The following is a 17,767-nucleotide window of genomic DNA, read 5'->3' as shown; positions in this document are numbered from 1 at the left end:
TTAGCATTCTCATTAGCGCCGTCGTGACAAGACCTTGTGTTGGAAAATGTCAATGAATTAGATTTAGCTTCGAGAGCATGCAGCTGCTAATGGTCTATTATTACAGAAAACCGCCTTGATTATTAAAAAGGGAATTTTTAATGATCCAGTATGAACCTGTGTTTTTGTGGTACATTATAGACGGATGAGTGAGTGCTCACGCTTGCATACACAGCTCAAATTATCTCCACTTCTGTAACATAAAACACAAAACATGTTTTTTGTTATTCCTAGTTGGATGTTTTATTCATCTTTTGAAAGGACACCAAGTGTTTCTTTAAAACTTTTGTATTTCTTGCTGTCTTAGGAGATGCCTTGAATTGTAAACAGTGAAAATGGAAAAAAAATGCATTGAATAAAACTCCATACAAGCAGTGTATGACTGTCACCTGCCTGCCACTCTTAAAACAATACATGTTGTACATCTTATAGCTTTGAGCTTCTAATATTTACATAGATACAGCCGTGTTTCCATGTCACATTAATTACACCACTTGCATTTTCTTTTTGTCCTTTTTAAAAAGTTTACTTAAGAATTATATTTACATCCTTGAAACCCCCAGCGGCCTGCTGCTGAGGGAAAAAAAAAAACTTAATTACAGCCATTATAGTTCCTCCATACACCTTTGTGTTCATTTTGCGTTGCATTTCAACAGGAAATGACACCTTCCAGCAGAATTTGTACAATAATTACAAATAAAATAATACAGAGCTCAATTCATTGTCTAGCTGAAAGAACAAAAATGAATCTTACCATAAAAATATTGCACTTTAAATAAGGACAGCTTTTAACAGTGGACCTGTTACATGGCCAAGGAAGAGGAGGATGGGCTGTCAGCGTTTAATGACTGAAGCGTCCAGCAATAAGGTTCTAAATAGGCTACCCTTTGTCCAGGCGAAGCAGTTAATTCTTTGTCTAAGTAAGGGTTAACGCCTAACAGTGTACCACTGCATGTCTATGGAGTGCAGTTTCTTATCAACAGCATTTAAAAAGAAAACAATAAACAACAAAAAAAATGTATTTAAAAAGTGAAATTCAGATAAGTCCAGCCTGGAAGCTTTTTAGTGGAATGCCTGAATGTCCCGAGGTCACTGCCTCGTCCGGTCCAGCTCTAACTACCATCAATCTTCAATCGGCTTGCCGGGACATCTCAGGCATTTTACAGTCTTTGGAGAGAGGCGAGAGGTCCTGCCCGAATCCCTCCTCCCCCGGCGCAGGGGATGGAAAAGCGGATGGGAGGGGGCAGGAGGGGCGGGTGTATTTTCTGCAGTGAGGTTTGGCGATTCCCCCCCCCACCCTTCATCTTTTCCTTCTGCGTCTCTCGGCGTCCTTTGTTCCTGTTGCGTTCCTGAGAAGAACGCATCAGAAGCAGCAGAGAATCGTGGCGAACGGGTGGGGGAGGGGTCGCGGTGCCTCGTTTGCTTGTTCGGAGGGCCGGAGAGAGGGGGACAGGCGAACTTCACACAGGACGCGGGTGAACAGCGACAGAGGCGGTGGGGTGGGGGGGTGTCAAGCCTCCTTCTGCCAAAAGGTCTGGCGGAATCTTGGCATCCTCATTTCCTGTCACGATTTTAGTTGTGAAAAGGACAGTGACATGAAAATGTCGTACCTTAGCCTTCTGTATAGCAATGGAAAATGTCTGAAAGCGAATTGGGCGTGAGGTTTGGGATGGACGTGAAGCAGAGGTGGACATTCTGCAACTTCCCCCTTCCAGTGTGCCTGGATGAATTCAACAATAATGATGCTGATTAAACAAGACTCCGCCTCCGCCCCCCAGTGCGGTGGCTTCAGATGGAGATGGAGAGCCTCCGTTCTGCTCCTTGTAATCATCCCGACATCCCCTCCTCCGCCACCAGCCACACGACAGCATTGAAAAGAAACTGAGTGAATCACCTCCCTGGCCCAAACCACAGTTTTAATGAGTCTTCCCTCGCTCCCTCCCTCCCTCTCTGTCTCTGTGAGGTGGCTCTACGAGGCTGACGCGGCTGTGGACTGGGGCTTCTTCTGGTTGACCAGGTCCATGTAGAGCTCAGAGCGCAGGAAGCGCGGGTACGAGTCCTTCTCCATTAGTCCGTATATCCGCCGCTGGGCGAGGTCGAAGCACGAGCGCGTCACGTTCTGCAGGCTGTCCTTGGTGTGCTCCCGTGTGTGCGAGTCCAGGTTCACCTACGGGGGGGGGACAGGAGGGGCAGTCAGGTTACTATCAGGAGCTTTACATCTTTAAAGAACACTTCAACACATATGCACTCTCTTATACTAACATACACATTCACACAAATGTAAACAAACACGCAAACACACTCGCATGTGCACACACACACACACACACTCACTATTTCCTCAAAGCTCTGCAAGTTCAGCTGCCACAGCGGGGCAGTTACTCGGCCATTGTGACGGTGACCTCACTTCCTGAACAGCTCAGTCGGGTCTGTGGAGACCTCTCGCAGTAACCGAACGCAAATGCGCTCGTTTAAGCGTTAAGCCATCTGCGCCGCTCCCTGGAAACGCTGAGGCGCTGCGAGGCAGAGCGCCTGAACGCGCCCGCGGGGTGGCGAGCTTTCTGCGGCGCGGCTACGAGCGCCGCCGCGGGGCTGCCGTCGCTCTGCCGCTCACCTCCTTGCAGGACTGGATGGCGATGTATTCCGAGAAGATCTTCTTCGCCTTGGAGGCCATCTTGGACTGCGACTTGATCTTCTTGAAGTCCTCGCACGCCAGCCAAAACTCCAGGTTCTCCTCGCTGAACTCCGTGCGCAGGAACGCTCGGAAGGCGGCCAGCCCGTCTGAGGAAGGGAGGAGGAGGAAGAAGAGGATGGACAGAAAGAGAGAGAGAGAGAGAGAGAGTTATTACCGGGATGAAGCAGAGCGCGTATAGCAGCCACTGAGGTGGAGGGGACCGTGAGCAGGCATGTTCACTGGGAAACAGCACATTCTCTGGACCAGATCATTACAAGGAGCCAGTTTTTCGCTTCAGGGATTTATTTCAGTCCCGTTCATATTGTGCATTTTATTATCTCTGTGCCTTAGACAAGCAGAGACTGTTTCTTCTTTTCTTAATCTCTGAGGGGGCAAAACAAACAGAAAGCCAGGCGCCCAGCTCATACTGCCCCAAAGACACATTGCTCACCATTCTGTTCATATGAGCGAATGCACTGATAAATTCCTCTTGTAAAGGAACGTCTGTTTAAATAAGGGGGAGGTGTGTGAAACAGAACAAAAAAAACAAGCAGACTTGAGGAATTGGTGTGTGTGCGTTGGGCATAGACTGCTGTTTTTTTATCCTCTTCTTTACCATTTGTTTTAATAACATCCGTAACCTTAGCAACCACGTAAAAGGTTGTCTGCAACAGACCATGGGCTTTTGCGCAAGCACTCAAGGTCGTCAGCTGTTCATTCATGAGAGGATATAAATATAGAAAGTGACCCCCCCCCGACCCACCCACCCCCACCTCACTCCACACCACTGCATAGCCCTATTCATCCCTGGGATTAAGGCGAGAGCCACCGGACTGAGAACACACTGCCCCATTCACACAAGCATCGCGCCTGAACGCGCTAGGCTGAGAGGAGGCATGCATGCACACTAATGCGCGCTAACGCACGCTAACGCGCACTAACGCACGCACACGCATGCACATTAAGGTAGTGTGTTTCCCATGCCCCTGCCACAACACTTTAAAAATAAAATAAAATAACAGCACCTGATAAAAGCTGTATTGCGGTATAATACACACACAGAGCTACACCTGAATACACAAAATGCACAAAAGTACCACCTTAAATTTCACCCACATTGTAATCATTGTAAACATTTTTCCCAAGACAAAGGTTTGGCATACTTCTGCAGAGCAAACGGTGAGTCGATTCCTAGCATTTCACAAAGCAGGAGGCGGGCTGAAAGATCAGCGGGAACGCAAAAAGGGTCTGCGCTCGAGGGCGCCCCGGACCCGGCGCGCGCGCGAGAAGCCGTGCGGAAAACTTACATTTGTGGACCAGCAGCTTGTCCAGGGACTCCCCCCACTTGAGCGCCTCCTCCGGGCTGGGCCTGCAGATGAAAGGGGATCGATTCTTCAACAAGCCCATCTCTGCCAGGTTCCTCATTGTGTGACCCATTCGTGTCAGCGTGGCCAGATCCGCTCGAGAGTGTGCCTGCGCTCTGCGCTCTGCTCTCCCTCTCCTCCTCTCTCTTTCTCTCTCTCGCTCGCTCGCTGTAACTCACTATGTGTGCAAGTCTCTGTGACCGCCTCCGCTGGACACCTCTTATACTCGCTCTGATTGGCTAAGGGAAAAAAGGGGTGGGGTATGACCGTGGAGGCGTGTTGTTCCCCCCCCCCCTCCCTCCTCCAACCTTCCCTCCACTTAAGTGTCTGCTGTTCTGCATCGGTTTCTGTAGTTGTTTTGAGACCCATGGGTGCAGTTGCTATTTATACAAAACAGTTTTAAACCTTCTCTGCTCCTCTTTTTCCTCATCTGGGATTTTCCTTTTGAGACATTTCTGATAAAGGACATCCCAGCCTTTCACACAGTTTAATTTATTATTCCCTATAAACCTGAAAGAAAATCCATGCATGTGCAGCAGATACAGATGAAAAATGTACTGGCACTATAAACACCCTTGAAAATGTCTAGAGCCTCCATACACTGTCGCTGTGATGGTTAACAGAGTGAACGCAATTATTTACAGCGCTGGATTCCGTTCAAATGAATTTGCGCAAACGACAGGCCTCTTAAACAATCGGAGGTGAATAAACACATTCATCCCTGAATCACATCATGGAAAAAGACATTAAAGAAGACAGGAAAGACATCAGAGTTTCGCGTTTTTTTGTTCTAGCAATACTCCGTCAGGTCTTATTCACAGTACTCAATCCTGCTTTATCATAGAGAAATTCATTCCGTCCTCTCAAAGGGACAGAAAGATACAGTGTCCTGTGCTCGGCTTGCACAGAACACCCGTCAACTTCCATAAGCACACGTTCACAGAGCCCCCCCATGGAGAGACCATCACAGAACCCAGGACCTGATTTAATGCACATTCTCTTACAAGGACCACAGAGAACAGACAAACAGCCTGCTTGCAGATTCCTAATCACAGTACCTTCAAGCAGCATATCAGATGGTCCTACAAGCGTCAGAAACTGACCGGCAATCGACAGCAGAACCACGGACTGCGGCTTTTCACGTTTTCACGAGCGGGCGATAGTGAACGGCGGGGGAAACGCGCTCAGCCACGGACGCGTAGATTCGGAGCGACCGCACGGACACGCTTCGCCACGGGGAGCGGCACGCATACGCGCACGCGTGCCGACAATAGCCTCGCCACCTGCAAGGCTCCTAGGGCTTGCGCCTAACTGCGAGCCGCGGGAGGGGTCGAGGCAGGTCGCGAGATGCACGTGACGGAAACGACCCGGGGTGCGTGGCGGAGCTCTCGCCGACATTCACAGCCCTCAGCATAAACACTGCACCGATCGCACGCATTCGAAGCATTCAAGACGCATTCTTAGAATGCGTCCGCCGACAGTTTAATAAGGAGCGCGCGCCAGGGAAAGCGGGCCGCGGGCCCGGAGGGTCTGGCCAGCGGAGCGGCGGTTTGCGAGCGCAACGCGCGGCCGGCGGCTCTGGCTCGGGGTCCCCCGTCACATTTTTGCATGCCTTAGCGCGCCGGTGTTCTGTTTGGCCAGCGCCGAACGCCGTCTCTCGGCTTGTTGACTCAGACCGAGCGGGAGAATAAATCCCGGGACGTCTGCGGTAGCCTGCGGGGGAGCAGGTCGGGCCTCGATCCAGGACCGGACGGCAGGGACGACCCCGTCCTGACCCCTCAACCACCCCCCAGCCCTGCGGAAGGAAGTGTCGTCTCCGCAATTTGTAAAGAATAAAAACGAAAAGGGACAAACTTGTTTGGGCTGACGGGAAACGCTGTTTGTAAACAGGAGATTCTCTGCGTGCTCTAGGACGGGCCAGACTGCCCTTGCCAACTGCAAGGTTCAAACCTGCAAAAACGGCATGCAGGCTTCTTAATCTGCGTCTGTGCCTTTTCCAATCACAGCATCTCAGTTCGTGCTTTAACAAAAAAAAAAAACAGTAAAGCCACAAGGTTGCGGACTCAAAATACCCAGAGAGAGCCAGAGCTTAAAATCCCAGAGAGCCAGAGGACGCAGTGGCGTTCCTGGACCCGCTGGCCCGCGCGGCTCTCGACCAGCGCCTCCCGCGGCCTCCTCGTTCCCCTGCCCGCACAGATGGCCGCGGCACGAGGCGCGACAGGAAGTGGGCAGGGACTCACTTGACAGACTTCATGGCTTTGTCCAGCTTGCCAGCCGGGGCGCTCGAGGGAGCCTCGCTTTTCCTCCGGAGGAAAGTCAGCCGGTTCTTCATGTCTTTGGCCCTGAAAAAAAAAACAAGAGAAAAGGAAAGATGAGAAACCAAACTCGCCTCCCCGCACTTCAGAAATGTGGTTAAACTGCGGTTCAGAAGCACAGGCTAGCGGAATACAAGCTGTCACGGTCCATTTACATTCTTCCTGCAGCGCTGCAGTGTTCCAAGGTAAGACTCGATGCGTTCTCTCCCCCTCTCTCTGACTGTCTCTCCTTTGGCAGCGTGCGGCCGGCCTTAGGTAGAGCATGGAACTGAAGTAGCCTAGCGTGTAGCGAGGCTCCTCGTCACAGTGGCCCCTCTGGTCTCCAGGCAGAAGCAGTTTGGGCCAGGGCCCTGGAGGCAGGGCACGGGGTCCCCCCGCCCTACAGTAACACGCTAGCCAATGTCACCCAAAGGCTCATGGGAAACTTAGCTCGAAGGCTCGCCTGCACGTGCTCACCGTTTTTCATAATCGCTCTTCTAACCTCATGTGGTTCCCCCCAAGGGATGCTAATAATTCCTTTCTAATTAGCGGTGGCTACATGCACAACCCCCCATTCCTCCTTTACTGTATCTCTCACAGAACCAGAGAACTACACGAGGTTGCTCTCTTCATCAGCGAAAAACCTAGAGAGAAGCTGCATGCCAGTCATCTGTGTGTGGAATGGAGAGTGTTGGAGAGATAAAAGAGGGCGCATAAGTTAGCATGCCAACCAGGCTTGGGACTCGGCTCTGATTATGGCACCAGTATTTTAAAGGCAGCATCGCATGGAGGGAGAAAGAGAGACTGACAGAGGAAGAGAAAGAGATTTATGCAAGGAAACCTGTGGGAAGATTGGGACAGGAAACATGGATGACTATTTTTAATGACTCCACCATGCATCACCACGGTAACGAGAGGTATGATATTTTCTTATTTTCAGAGGCAGACGAGGACAGAATAACACACACACACACACCTCTGAATGTGTGTGAGAAATACTGTCAGATTATTAGCAAGGGGGCTATTTTTAGACTATGGCGTATGCATGTAAACACACAGTAACATGCACCTACCAGCATAAAATCTTTCAGCTTTGAAATGGTATAACAAGGGAATCTTAAAAAAACACTTTTTTCAAAAGTGAAAACAATTTTAATGAGGTAGAATTAAATACAAATATTTGTATTAGTCTGTGGAAACTGTTTTCAAACTAAATAATTGTTTTGGTGTTCGGAAAATATGTGTGGGTCCAACGGAAAATTATATTTTAGGTCTGCTTTCAACAGACCCAAGAAAACTCAACTGAATGGAAGTCTATGAGACCAACTGCCCACAGAAAAAGAGAGAGCTACTAACTCAAAACTCCACACTGCCACCTGCAGGCAACCCAAATGTACTGCACTTCAGAACAGCGGAAGCAGCACTGCACTGGAGTAGAACAGCCCTGCGGTATGCTGTAAGAAATCCAAGATTCAGACTGCATCACAGACAACACACCCGTGAAATGAGTTAAGGTTGAGGCAGACAAACTTCATGCCATGTACCAGGCATTTTTGAGGAAATATCACCCCAAAGAATAACCCGAAAGCTGGTTTTGATGCCTCTTTCTACGTCTACAAGCATTTTCAGCCTATTGGAGCCAGTGCGTGCCTTTTCCCCCACAACCAACCTACGGTGTGTTCCAATTTTAAAAGAATGATCTGGAAAGTTTTCATCAATGATTTGGAGACAAGTCTTGTGAAGCACTTCATTGAGCTGAAGTGTATGAGCTTGAAAGTTGCAAATTGCCCATCCTGAACTTATTTGCTTGTTCTCTCTGCAGAATGCAGGCTGAGAAGGAATGGCGTTAATTTGCACAGCTGGCGCTCGCGTTAGAAGCGGCACTCTTGGCGAAGTCATCCACTTCGCTTTGATCTGTTCGCCGTGACACCGCTCTGAGCCGAGCAAGGAAACGCAGTTGACTGATAAGCAGCGGCCAGCCCCGATGGGTAAAGCCACCGCTTCCCCAAACCGCTGCGCACAGAGGCAATGCTTCCTCAACCGTCCAACAGACGTAAGGGCGAAAAATGGAAGGTCGCGACGTCACCAAGTTATCGAGTCAAAGGCCATTTGGGGCACTCTCAGGCCGGCTCTGGAAGCCTTCGGAGGATTAGCCTCGTTCAATGAGTCACCAAAAACGAAACCGCTGCTCAAACCAGCCACGCAACCCTCAGCCAATGGGCAGCAGCAGTGGACCACCGCTCCGCTAGTAATCTGACAAAAGCCTTTGTGAATCTTCACACTTGACCCTGCGGATGCCTCTGTGGAACGAGAGCCCACTGTGAGTGATTATCACACATTAACATCGCAGCTAATGTGAGGCAGCTCTCCTCACCCCCCTGCACAGGCATCTCCCTGAGCTTGGTGCAGTAAATGAGGCTACATTCTATGAGAAATGGACAGGGAGAGAGAGAGAGAGGGGGAGAGAAAAAGTGCCAGCAGGCTCAGCTTTCTGTTGCTTTCCTATATACACACAAGTCAATGTGAAATTCCACAGGAAAAAAAAAAAACTTCAGAATGACAACGATGTTGAAAACATGGCTGGTGTTTATCAAAAGTTCAGTGCAATCTTGTCCATCGGCCACCCGTCCGATAAAGCCTCCCCTACTTTCCCATAACTCTCCCCTTTCACCCTCCACACTCTTCATCTTCTGACCCTCAGTACTGGACACAGCATTGCAGGACACAGTGTTTTACAGGAAGTACATGGCCTGTGTTTTCTGGCAGAGTCCCATCTCAGATTTTGCCATCTGTGCGATGTCAAATGCTCCCATGTGGCACAGTTTCGGCACAACAAGCCTGTTGGCCTCTGTGACATCACAATGCTCTGATATGTCATGATGTCTGTACTAGGGGGGAACCATTTCCCCAGCTTGGTCACAGACCAACTAGATACTCGATTGTGTGTTTTCAACAAGTTCTGCCTCCCTTCCATTGATGCCAAAACATTCCAATTAGATGGATCATTGGCAGATTAAAAGATAAGATGAAGCACAATAAAGTTACAGTAGACCAGAAACTCCTGTTAATAACCAATTAAGAAAATACCGGAGTTAAGAAAATGGAATATGGAAGCTCAACATGTGGCCCCTCTGATCTGAGATGAATGTTTGGCTGCCAAAGCTGTTACACCCCCAGTATCTGGCATACAATCTACATTTTGACCACAGAACCACTGGGTCTCACTGGGGGAAGCCCCCCCACCCCCCTCTCCCACACACACACACACACACACACACACACAAGGATGCATTCCTGCCTCACTCTCCCACTCAGAGGTGTTGAACCTCTTTCCAAACACACCATTCGTGTTAATGTACTCCTAATTTGTCTTACAATTATTTCTAATTATCAGCGGCAGCAAATGAATGCATCCGAATAGATAAGCCGAAACAAATACCCCGGAACAGACACTGCTGGAAATCCAGGGCTGAACAAAAACAGGAATGAGAATTTAAGAAGTAAACATGGATATAAGAAAAAAGACTCAAATCCAGACACAAGTAAATCTGTGAGAAAACCTCTCCCAGCTGACAGAATCACTCAGAGGGGTCATCTTACACACATGCATGATCAACGCCCCAGTGGCAGCGTCAACTCCCAAAACAATCGCTTTGCGCTTTCCCTCTCGGGAGCCTAAACACACACACACACACACGCAAACACATGAGCGCACACAAAAATGCACACACATCAGGACCGATAATGGAGGGACAATGTGGGTGCCTACCTTTCCAGGTACCTCTCCGAGAAATCCACCATGGTGTGGAGCATGAGTGCGTGTGAGTGTGTGTGTGTGTGTGCACCCGAGTGTGTGTGTGTGTGTGTGTTAGTGTGCTAGAGCACCGCGCTCAGGGAAAAGCAGTTAGCTTTCACATTCCTCTGGATCTGCAATGCTCAGACCGTCCTTATATACTGCACAAGCTGGGCGGGACTTGCGCTGGCCCAATCACAGCACAGCTCTAACCCCCACTCTCAAGTGAGTGTGTATTCTTCCTGCTACTCTGAACTGCGCAGGCCACAGAGAGGATGATCACTCACTGCTGAAGCCGTTATGATTATTTTATGAATGAGGAGGAAGAAACCTTGTGTAGAAAAAGAGAAGGAATAACTAGATTGAACGCGAACGTCAGCAAGGTCAAATGCAGCAGATTTCAATGAGCCACTGGACGGACTGTCTGATCGCAGTCCAGCTGTCTGGACATCACATATTAAATTTCCTGCAGGTCCGGTGTGTGTGTTTGTTTGTGCGCGTCTGCGCGAGCGTGAGTGTGTCTGTTTGTGTGTGTGAGAGAAATAGAGAGAAGAGAGAGAGAGAAAAAGGGAGAGAGAAAGATGTGGTGCATTCCGTGAAGATGGTGATGGGAATCAACCCATAAATATGTGATGCAATTTCCTGATGGGCAATAGGAAGTGGTCACTAGAAGTCGTTGCCCAGGCCCACTATGGGTTGTTGGATGGCTCATTTGGTTTAGGCACCACACTGTGTTGAATGGATGAGCCTTGGATCAAATCCAGACCGTGCCAGTGTTAAGTGCAGGTTAGAGGCTTGCATTCATCGCTATCTATTGACCCCTGCAGGTCGATCGGGTGCCTGTGGACTGCATGTGAAAGCCACATACGAGAGGTCTTCCTCCAACCCTGCTCTGTGCGAACTCAGTTACAGCAAAATGCAAGACCGCACTGCGGTGCAACGCTTCTATTATAACAGTTTAAGACAGAGTTTTGTTGAAATAGTTTTCTCTCATATTTAAGCTGATTTTATGAAATTCAACTAATTTAAACGACTTGATGTGATTAAGAGAATGCTATTCGGTGAGGTGTGAAGTGAATTTCCAATAGATTGGCTGGCTTTTTCAGAACAAAAGAAAATGTCTGAAAGCAATCTTTGGCAATTTTAGCTTCTGCTATTTCAAGTTCACGAGCCACCACTGGCACTGGCCAGCTCTGCGACAGTATCGTTCCTGAACTCCCAAGCTGGAAAAACATCAAGATGCAGCCTGTATACTTTTTTTGGATAAGCGGATGTATTTAATCAATGCAAAAAATATTGGAAAGACAGGCCAGTTTTCCAAGGAATAATGCATGCGCTGCCAAAAAACTCTAATCAGTTTGCTGTATCAATGATGTTTGCGGTGGGTTGGGGGGTGGGGTATTTTAACACGGCTACACACAAGAAACACTACATGTGGAGAAGACCAGTAATTCCCAAGGACCACGAGAGTTAACATACCTCAATGAGGGGAGATGGAGGGGACCAGCTCCATTAAGAACTGTTTCATAAGGACATTCAGAAAAGAATCCCGCTTGGAATGCCATTGCTATGGATATTATTACAGCATCTCTCAATTTTGACACAGTATGCGCAAATTAACTGATAGTAACAATCCAAGTTAATTTAAGCAAATATATAACGATAATTATATTTCACTCAAAACTGAAACAGAATACAATTATCAAGAAAATGTATCCAGCTGTGAACGTTATCAGTGAAGAACGGAGACTGTAAATACAGAACCGCCATTTCTGCAGCTTTTCCGCCCCTTATGTAGAGCATGCTGAGCTGTGCCTGTTATAACAGTGTGGGATACAACTGCAGTGTTAACACAGTTTGTCATTCATTTAGCAGACACTCTTATCCAGTGACTTTCACCAATTATATTTTTTACATATGATCGTTTTATACAGCTGGATGTTTATACTAAAACAATTCAGGTTCGGCACCTTGTTCAAGGGCACAACGGCAGTGCCCCAGCTGGGAATCAAACCCGCAACACTTGAGCTCTGAGCCCAGTTCCCAAACAATATACACTGTGACCCCATTTTCATATCTCCCCTCTCTCCCTAGATCTCATAAGGTAAGAGAAACAACCAGTAAGCACAATATCGTTAAAACATGAACATTATTTTCCACAAGAATAATGACCAAACACGTTTTTTACAAAATTACTGATAAGCTATATGTATGTTTTTTTGTTACTGAGCAAAGCAATAACAAAACTGGGCTGAGATAGTACTGTTGGACAGGAAATCAGAGGATGGAAGTGCAGGCTTTATCTTTTAGAAAAATGAAAAGGGAAAAACGCCTGTCAAAATGTTCTTCCCTCAAAACGCCGACTTGCTCTCATATTGTGGGTGTTCCTGTTCCTGGTGATAAATGAGTACATTTAGCCAGAGAGAGCTGGGAAAGGGCCCAGGCAGCTCTGAGGTTCCATCAGAAGCACCCTTTACAAACACGGGGAAGTCTGCTCCGAGAAGCAACTGAAAACCTCGCCATTCCAGAGGACAACTTTAACAGAACATCTCTTTTGAGGACTAGGAGCAATGTGTTGTCATTCCGCACCAACACTCATTTCTGTTCTCCTCCTTGTCAGGGTTGGCAGTGTAGCATCACGGTTATGGAACTGGGCTTGAACTCTGAGGTCACAGGTTAGATTCTCAGGTGCCATTGTACCCATGAGCAAAGCACCCAACCTGAACTGCTTCAGTAAATACCCAGCTGTGTAATATTTGGATTGTATCTACAAAAAAAAACAGGTTAAAGAAAAACCATACTACAGTACTGACACCAAATCACAAAAGGATACACTGGCCCCTCCCATATTTCAACAAATTTAGGTGATTCTGCACCACAAAATCCACACGCTCTGGACAGATCTCCATTTGTGCATACAGGTGTCGAGTGTGAATTCCGAAAATGCAGTCGCTGGTAAAATAAAGAAAAACAAAAAAAAAACAAAGAGCAACCGTCTCCACCCTTTGCCAGCACACTCCTTTCTCAAAAACTTCCCGAGAGCTTCAGTAGTATTTTGAGACGAGTTCCTGTTTTCGGCGTTCTGAAAGAGCGCTTTAAGTGACATGCCCATCTGAAACCGTGGCTTTTCCAAGGAGGTTCCGCGTGCGGCTGGGAAATGCGGTGGGGGGGGGGGGCAGCCCCACGCGGGAACACGGCACGGAATCGGAGCCGAAAACAGGAACCGGACCCTTGGGCCTGCATTGTCTGTCTGCAGATCTGGGGCGGCCATTGTGTCCGAGCCCCTGCCTTCGCCCTTGTGACCGGACCTCCAAACAGGTACCGAGACACACAACACATGTACCGTTTTTCCCCCATTTTGGACTTTTTTTTGGGAGAAATGTCATGCCATTTAGCATTTTTTCCCCATGAGAAGGACATGATAGCATTTCTGACCCAAACACCCTCAACAATCTCTGGACCCATTTAGAGTAAAGTTTGTGGGGGGGGGGGGGGGGTTGGGGGTGTGTGCGCGCAACAATGATGTAGCACCATATCTCTCCATCTTACGAGAACATGTCTGATGTTTGAGCACGTTCGTAGATTTGGTTTGGGCCAGACCCTGGCCATTACACCAGATTACACAGTTGTGAGGTTATTTGCGAGAGCCTGTCTAGTGCCAGCCACCTGATCTGGGGTCAGTCTGTATCTGTGGCGGTGGGAGGGGCAGTACTGGTCCCCTGGCCTTCCCACAGCCAGGCCTTGGCACAAACACTGTTGCCTTTCATCCTTAGCGGAGAACAGTGTGCCCTGAACTCAGCGGGAGGCTGGTTCCCTCGATCCCGCGTTCCCTCTCTCCTTCCCCAGCGCTGCTCCACTGGAATTAGGGAAAGGGTTACGACAACTTGGCAACACAACTGCCAATTTGGAAAAGGACCAATGGCTGACCAGATGGAACATTAGAAAATGATTTGTTCACGTAGCAACAGAAGCCCCAGGCAAAAACCACTCTTTGCTATCTCTTTCTCGCTCCATACCTCCATCTCTCAGTCTTTATGTACGGGCGGTCTCTCTCAATCTCTCTGCTGTGAGTTCCCTGCTTCTGAGACATGGCAGAGAGGAAATGGGGGGCAGCTGTTGCACTCCACAAACTCACTGTCAGCCCCCCTTTACTTTCATAGAGACCCACGGCTCCCTTCTTGACCCACATCTCTATAAGAGCCCGCCTCCCAACCATAACCCTTAATGCTGCCCTCCATTTTAAACAGATACTTGAGCTGCTACCCCATCATCTCACACACACATGCACAATGTCACGATCTCGGGTCCTCTGAACGACACCATCCCCCGACGCACAACACACACACACACAACACCGACACACACGCATACACACACACACCACGACAGGCACAGACACAGACACACACACATACACACACACAACCACAGACAGCACAGACACAGACACACACACAACACACAACACCACAGATACAGAGCTACACACACACACACACACACACACACAGAGGGGCATTATTAATCAGTTCTTTCCCCCCCTCCATTCTCTCTCTCCCAAGCCCCTGTTTGAGCTCTGCGAAAGTAATCTCACACCACTTTCCATTAATGTAGGTCACCCAGCCCTCTTCTATTACCGGCAGACACTGGGGAATATTTAGGGCTTAGAAATCTCAGAACAACACAGCCACAACATACTCCACTGAAACCGGGAATCAGAAGGGTTTTAGGAGAGGCCTGTCAAAATGTGGCACTGTGTTCAATCAGATGGTCACTGGACTGATTCAAAGCATATTATACCAGAATCATTTCTATTGTTTCACTAAACTCTTATTTACATCATAATCAATGCTCTCCATTTCACTAAAATCATATTCAGACCTATTAGCATATGTCATATGGAAGAAAGACATTAAGACATGAATAAAATTATGGCAGTCTCCAACAAGGGGGGTCACCAGAAACTTCACAATCAATACTGAAACCTGCATAAAATAAAATCTGCATCTAAAAATCTCCAGTAGCGAACACTCTTTGAACTAGAGCAAGCTGTTCATTTCTGCCCGTTGGAGATCTACGTTATAGAGTTGTATCTTGTAACACTATTGCTTGTACCAAACACAAATTTTACACACTGTGTCCGTTGAGAGCTTCGAGGCCTTGGAATAGCCAGCGCTGGGAGATCCGGGGGTGCGGTTGAGGAATGACCATAAATAACATGGGAACGAAATCCAAGGTCTCGGAGTTGAGCGCAACATGAGCGGCAGGGAGTCCCGACCGCATTGCCCCAAAAAAACGTTCTCGGGTTTCAGACCAAAGACATTTCACTCCACCAAGAAAAACAATTTAAAGAAAGAAAGAAAAGAGTGATTACAACCCCCTCTCCCCCTCCCCCTCACACACAACTCAATCCGGAGGGAGTGTTTCTACACTGGGAAGGGTAGTTTAACTTTGGGGGTGTGAACCCAGTACCCCCGACCCCCGGCACTCAGAACCTTGAGTATATCAATGTCCGCTGAGCTCACAAGACAATAGAGACTCTGATTGGTCCTTCCCTTTAACCTTTTCCAAAGAAAAATGGTATCAAAACAACCGGAACCTGCTCCCGCCGACCCCCGCTGTCCACCCGACCTACAGTACAGGCGAGACAGGTATCTTCGAGAAACAACAAACGAGATGAAACAATTCATGCTCCTATTTTCCTGTTAAAAAAAAAAAAACATGACTGAAGTCTGGTTCCTTCGTGCTACCAAAAAAATACTGCATACTTTACCCAGCCCACTAACAAGAGGAAGCGGATTTTCCCTACCTTACAAAACAATAGAGGCTTTGAGAAAGAAACAGACCGAGACAAAGTCCTCGGATAAAACCTATCGTTGCGGCATTGCTAGCAAAACCTACGGCGCGACTTTAGCGTGCTAAAGCCTTCAGTGTCTGCTGCAGCCGGTTTAGCCCGCCATGACCCTCAGCGCTTGCTGCAGCTGTTTTATCCCGGCTGTTACACGGCCAGGGACCACAACGCTTTCACTTCAAACCTGGTGATTTCCCCACAACCGAATCTCATTTCAGGTTAGAGCACGATTGCTAAAGACTGGGGGGAGTGTTTCACACGGTGGCCATGTAAGAAATATAGGCAAGTCACAGCTGCTGAATCACTGCTGTCGTTTTAGTCAGCACTGTCAAGAGAACTACAGTAAAGCTGTGTAAAAGCAGTAAGTAGATATGCATGTACATGAAATGATGATTATTAAGTGAGTATGACTGACATATTTCACCATATCTTATGTGAATTACTCGTGACATATTACTACCTCAAAAAACATAATAATCACTGAAGGTTTAAGCATGTTGGCAGTCTGGCCTGCACAGACATCACAGACGGTGTGAGAACAAGGGTGTCACTAGTAGCAAGGCTAAAGGTGGCAGCACCAAGGCCACGTGACTGGCAAGACTGTGGGTTGCACTGGTAACAGAAGGAAGAGGGAAGAGGCAGGATGAACTTGTGTACTTACAGGCTCTTTGGGTTTCTCTTCTTAGAGCCATCAGGCCCCACTTCACAACTGCACTCCGATCCACCACTGAGCTGGGGGGGGGAGAGAGAGAACACACCGTCATCCCACCATTCCAGAGAGAGAGAAAGAAAAAGAGAGAGAGTGAGAAAAGAGAGTCAGTGAGAGAGGGACTTCACTTAAATTCACTTAAAAAAAATATATAATTCATTCATCACATCCTGTTCACCATTGCAGCAACTGTTATCATTGTCAGATAAAATCCAAAATTTAAAAATAATCTGCACCAAGCTGGTCCACCTCACACAAAACTTCCCGCACTGCCCAATTTCACTGAAACTGGGTATGCAATTAACCAATGAGGAATATGCACGCTCAACCTTCATACACACAGCCACAAGTCCGCTGAACATGGCCTCAGGATTTACACTTCCAGCTCCCACCATTTTATTTTTTCTAGTTTTCTAAATTGCTGGTTTTGATTGCCCAGATAAATAATTGACCAAATTATCCTGCTTCTTTATTTGAACACTGTATCTGGGCACCCCAATGTAAACTACAGCTACTACAACTCTATGCTCATCAATTCAACCCATGATTTATTTCAGCACCCTAAAAAGGTCATTCAGCCTTAAACACTGCAAATAAGAGGATTGAGTTTCTCAAATATATCAAAACATGGAAAGCCCTCCCCCAACCTATTGCTGGATTCAGATGAGCCTCAAGTCTGTTCTATGGCCCCATGAATAACCCTCCACTGCTTATCTGCACTGTGCTGCTCTACAACAGGCTTATATAGCGCCCTCCAGCGTCCCTTCAGGGAGACGCCTGGCCCCCAGCTGCCTGAAGCCCCCGTAGTGAGCCCTGGTGGGCTACTTTGACGCACACATAACCTGTTTGAGGTTATTTCATTCATGCAATGGAAATGATCCAATTCAGGGGTTCCGAAACCAAGTGGCACTTCCTTATCGGACAAGGAGGAGAGCTTGTTCTAAGATTTTCTTCAGCAGTTGCGATGACTTAACACAACTTATCAAGCTGTTGCCGTAGGACTACCATCACCCACCCCTCACTATCTCTCCGATGGCACAATT

The 17,767-nt window shown here is 47.9% G+C and overlaps 1 protein-coding gene across 5 annotated transcripts in view; it reads right to left on the bottom strand.

Moving 5' to 3' along the window:
- Positions 1 to 256: 256 nt before the first annotated feature.
- LOC135265185 (regulator of G-protein signaling 3-like) overlaps positions 257 to 17,767 on the bottom strand; it is a 126,642-nt gene continuing 109,131 nt past the window's right edge. For 4 of the 5 annotated variants that reach the window (XM_064354568.1, XM_064354569.1, XM_064354570.1 and 1 more), the window contains 5 exons: positions 16,677 to 16,747; positions 6,318 to 6,419; positions 4,021 to 4,082; positions 2,654 to 2,820; positions 257 to 2,206 (listed from right to left, as the gene is read on the bottom strand). In XM_064354568.1, coding sequence (XP_064210638.1) covers positions 2,009 to 2,206; positions 2,654 to 2,820; positions 4,021 to 4,082; positions 6,318 to 6,419; positions 16,677 to 16,747 — 600 coding nt within the window. In that variant the 3' untranslated portion in view covers positions 257 to 2,008. Of the gene's footprint in view, positions 2,207 to 2,653; positions 2,821 to 4,020; positions 4,083 to 6,317; positions 6,420 to 10,140; positions 10,307 to 16,676; positions 16,748 to 17,767 lie in introns of those variants that run through there. The other variant, XM_064354572.1, reaches the window with a different exon arrangement.

The sequence above is a fragment of the Anguilla rostrata genome, chromosome 10 (assembly GCF_018555375.3).
Source record: "Anguilla rostrata isolate EN2019 chromosome 10, ASM1855537v3, whole genome shotgun sequence".
In the NCBI taxonomy this organism is placed as follows: Eukaryota; Metazoa; Chordata; class Actinopteri; order Anguilliformes; family Anguillidae; genus Anguilla; species Anguilla rostrata.
Note: the sequence above shows the minus strand (reverse complement) of the source record. Positions and strands in the feature narration are given on the sequence as shown.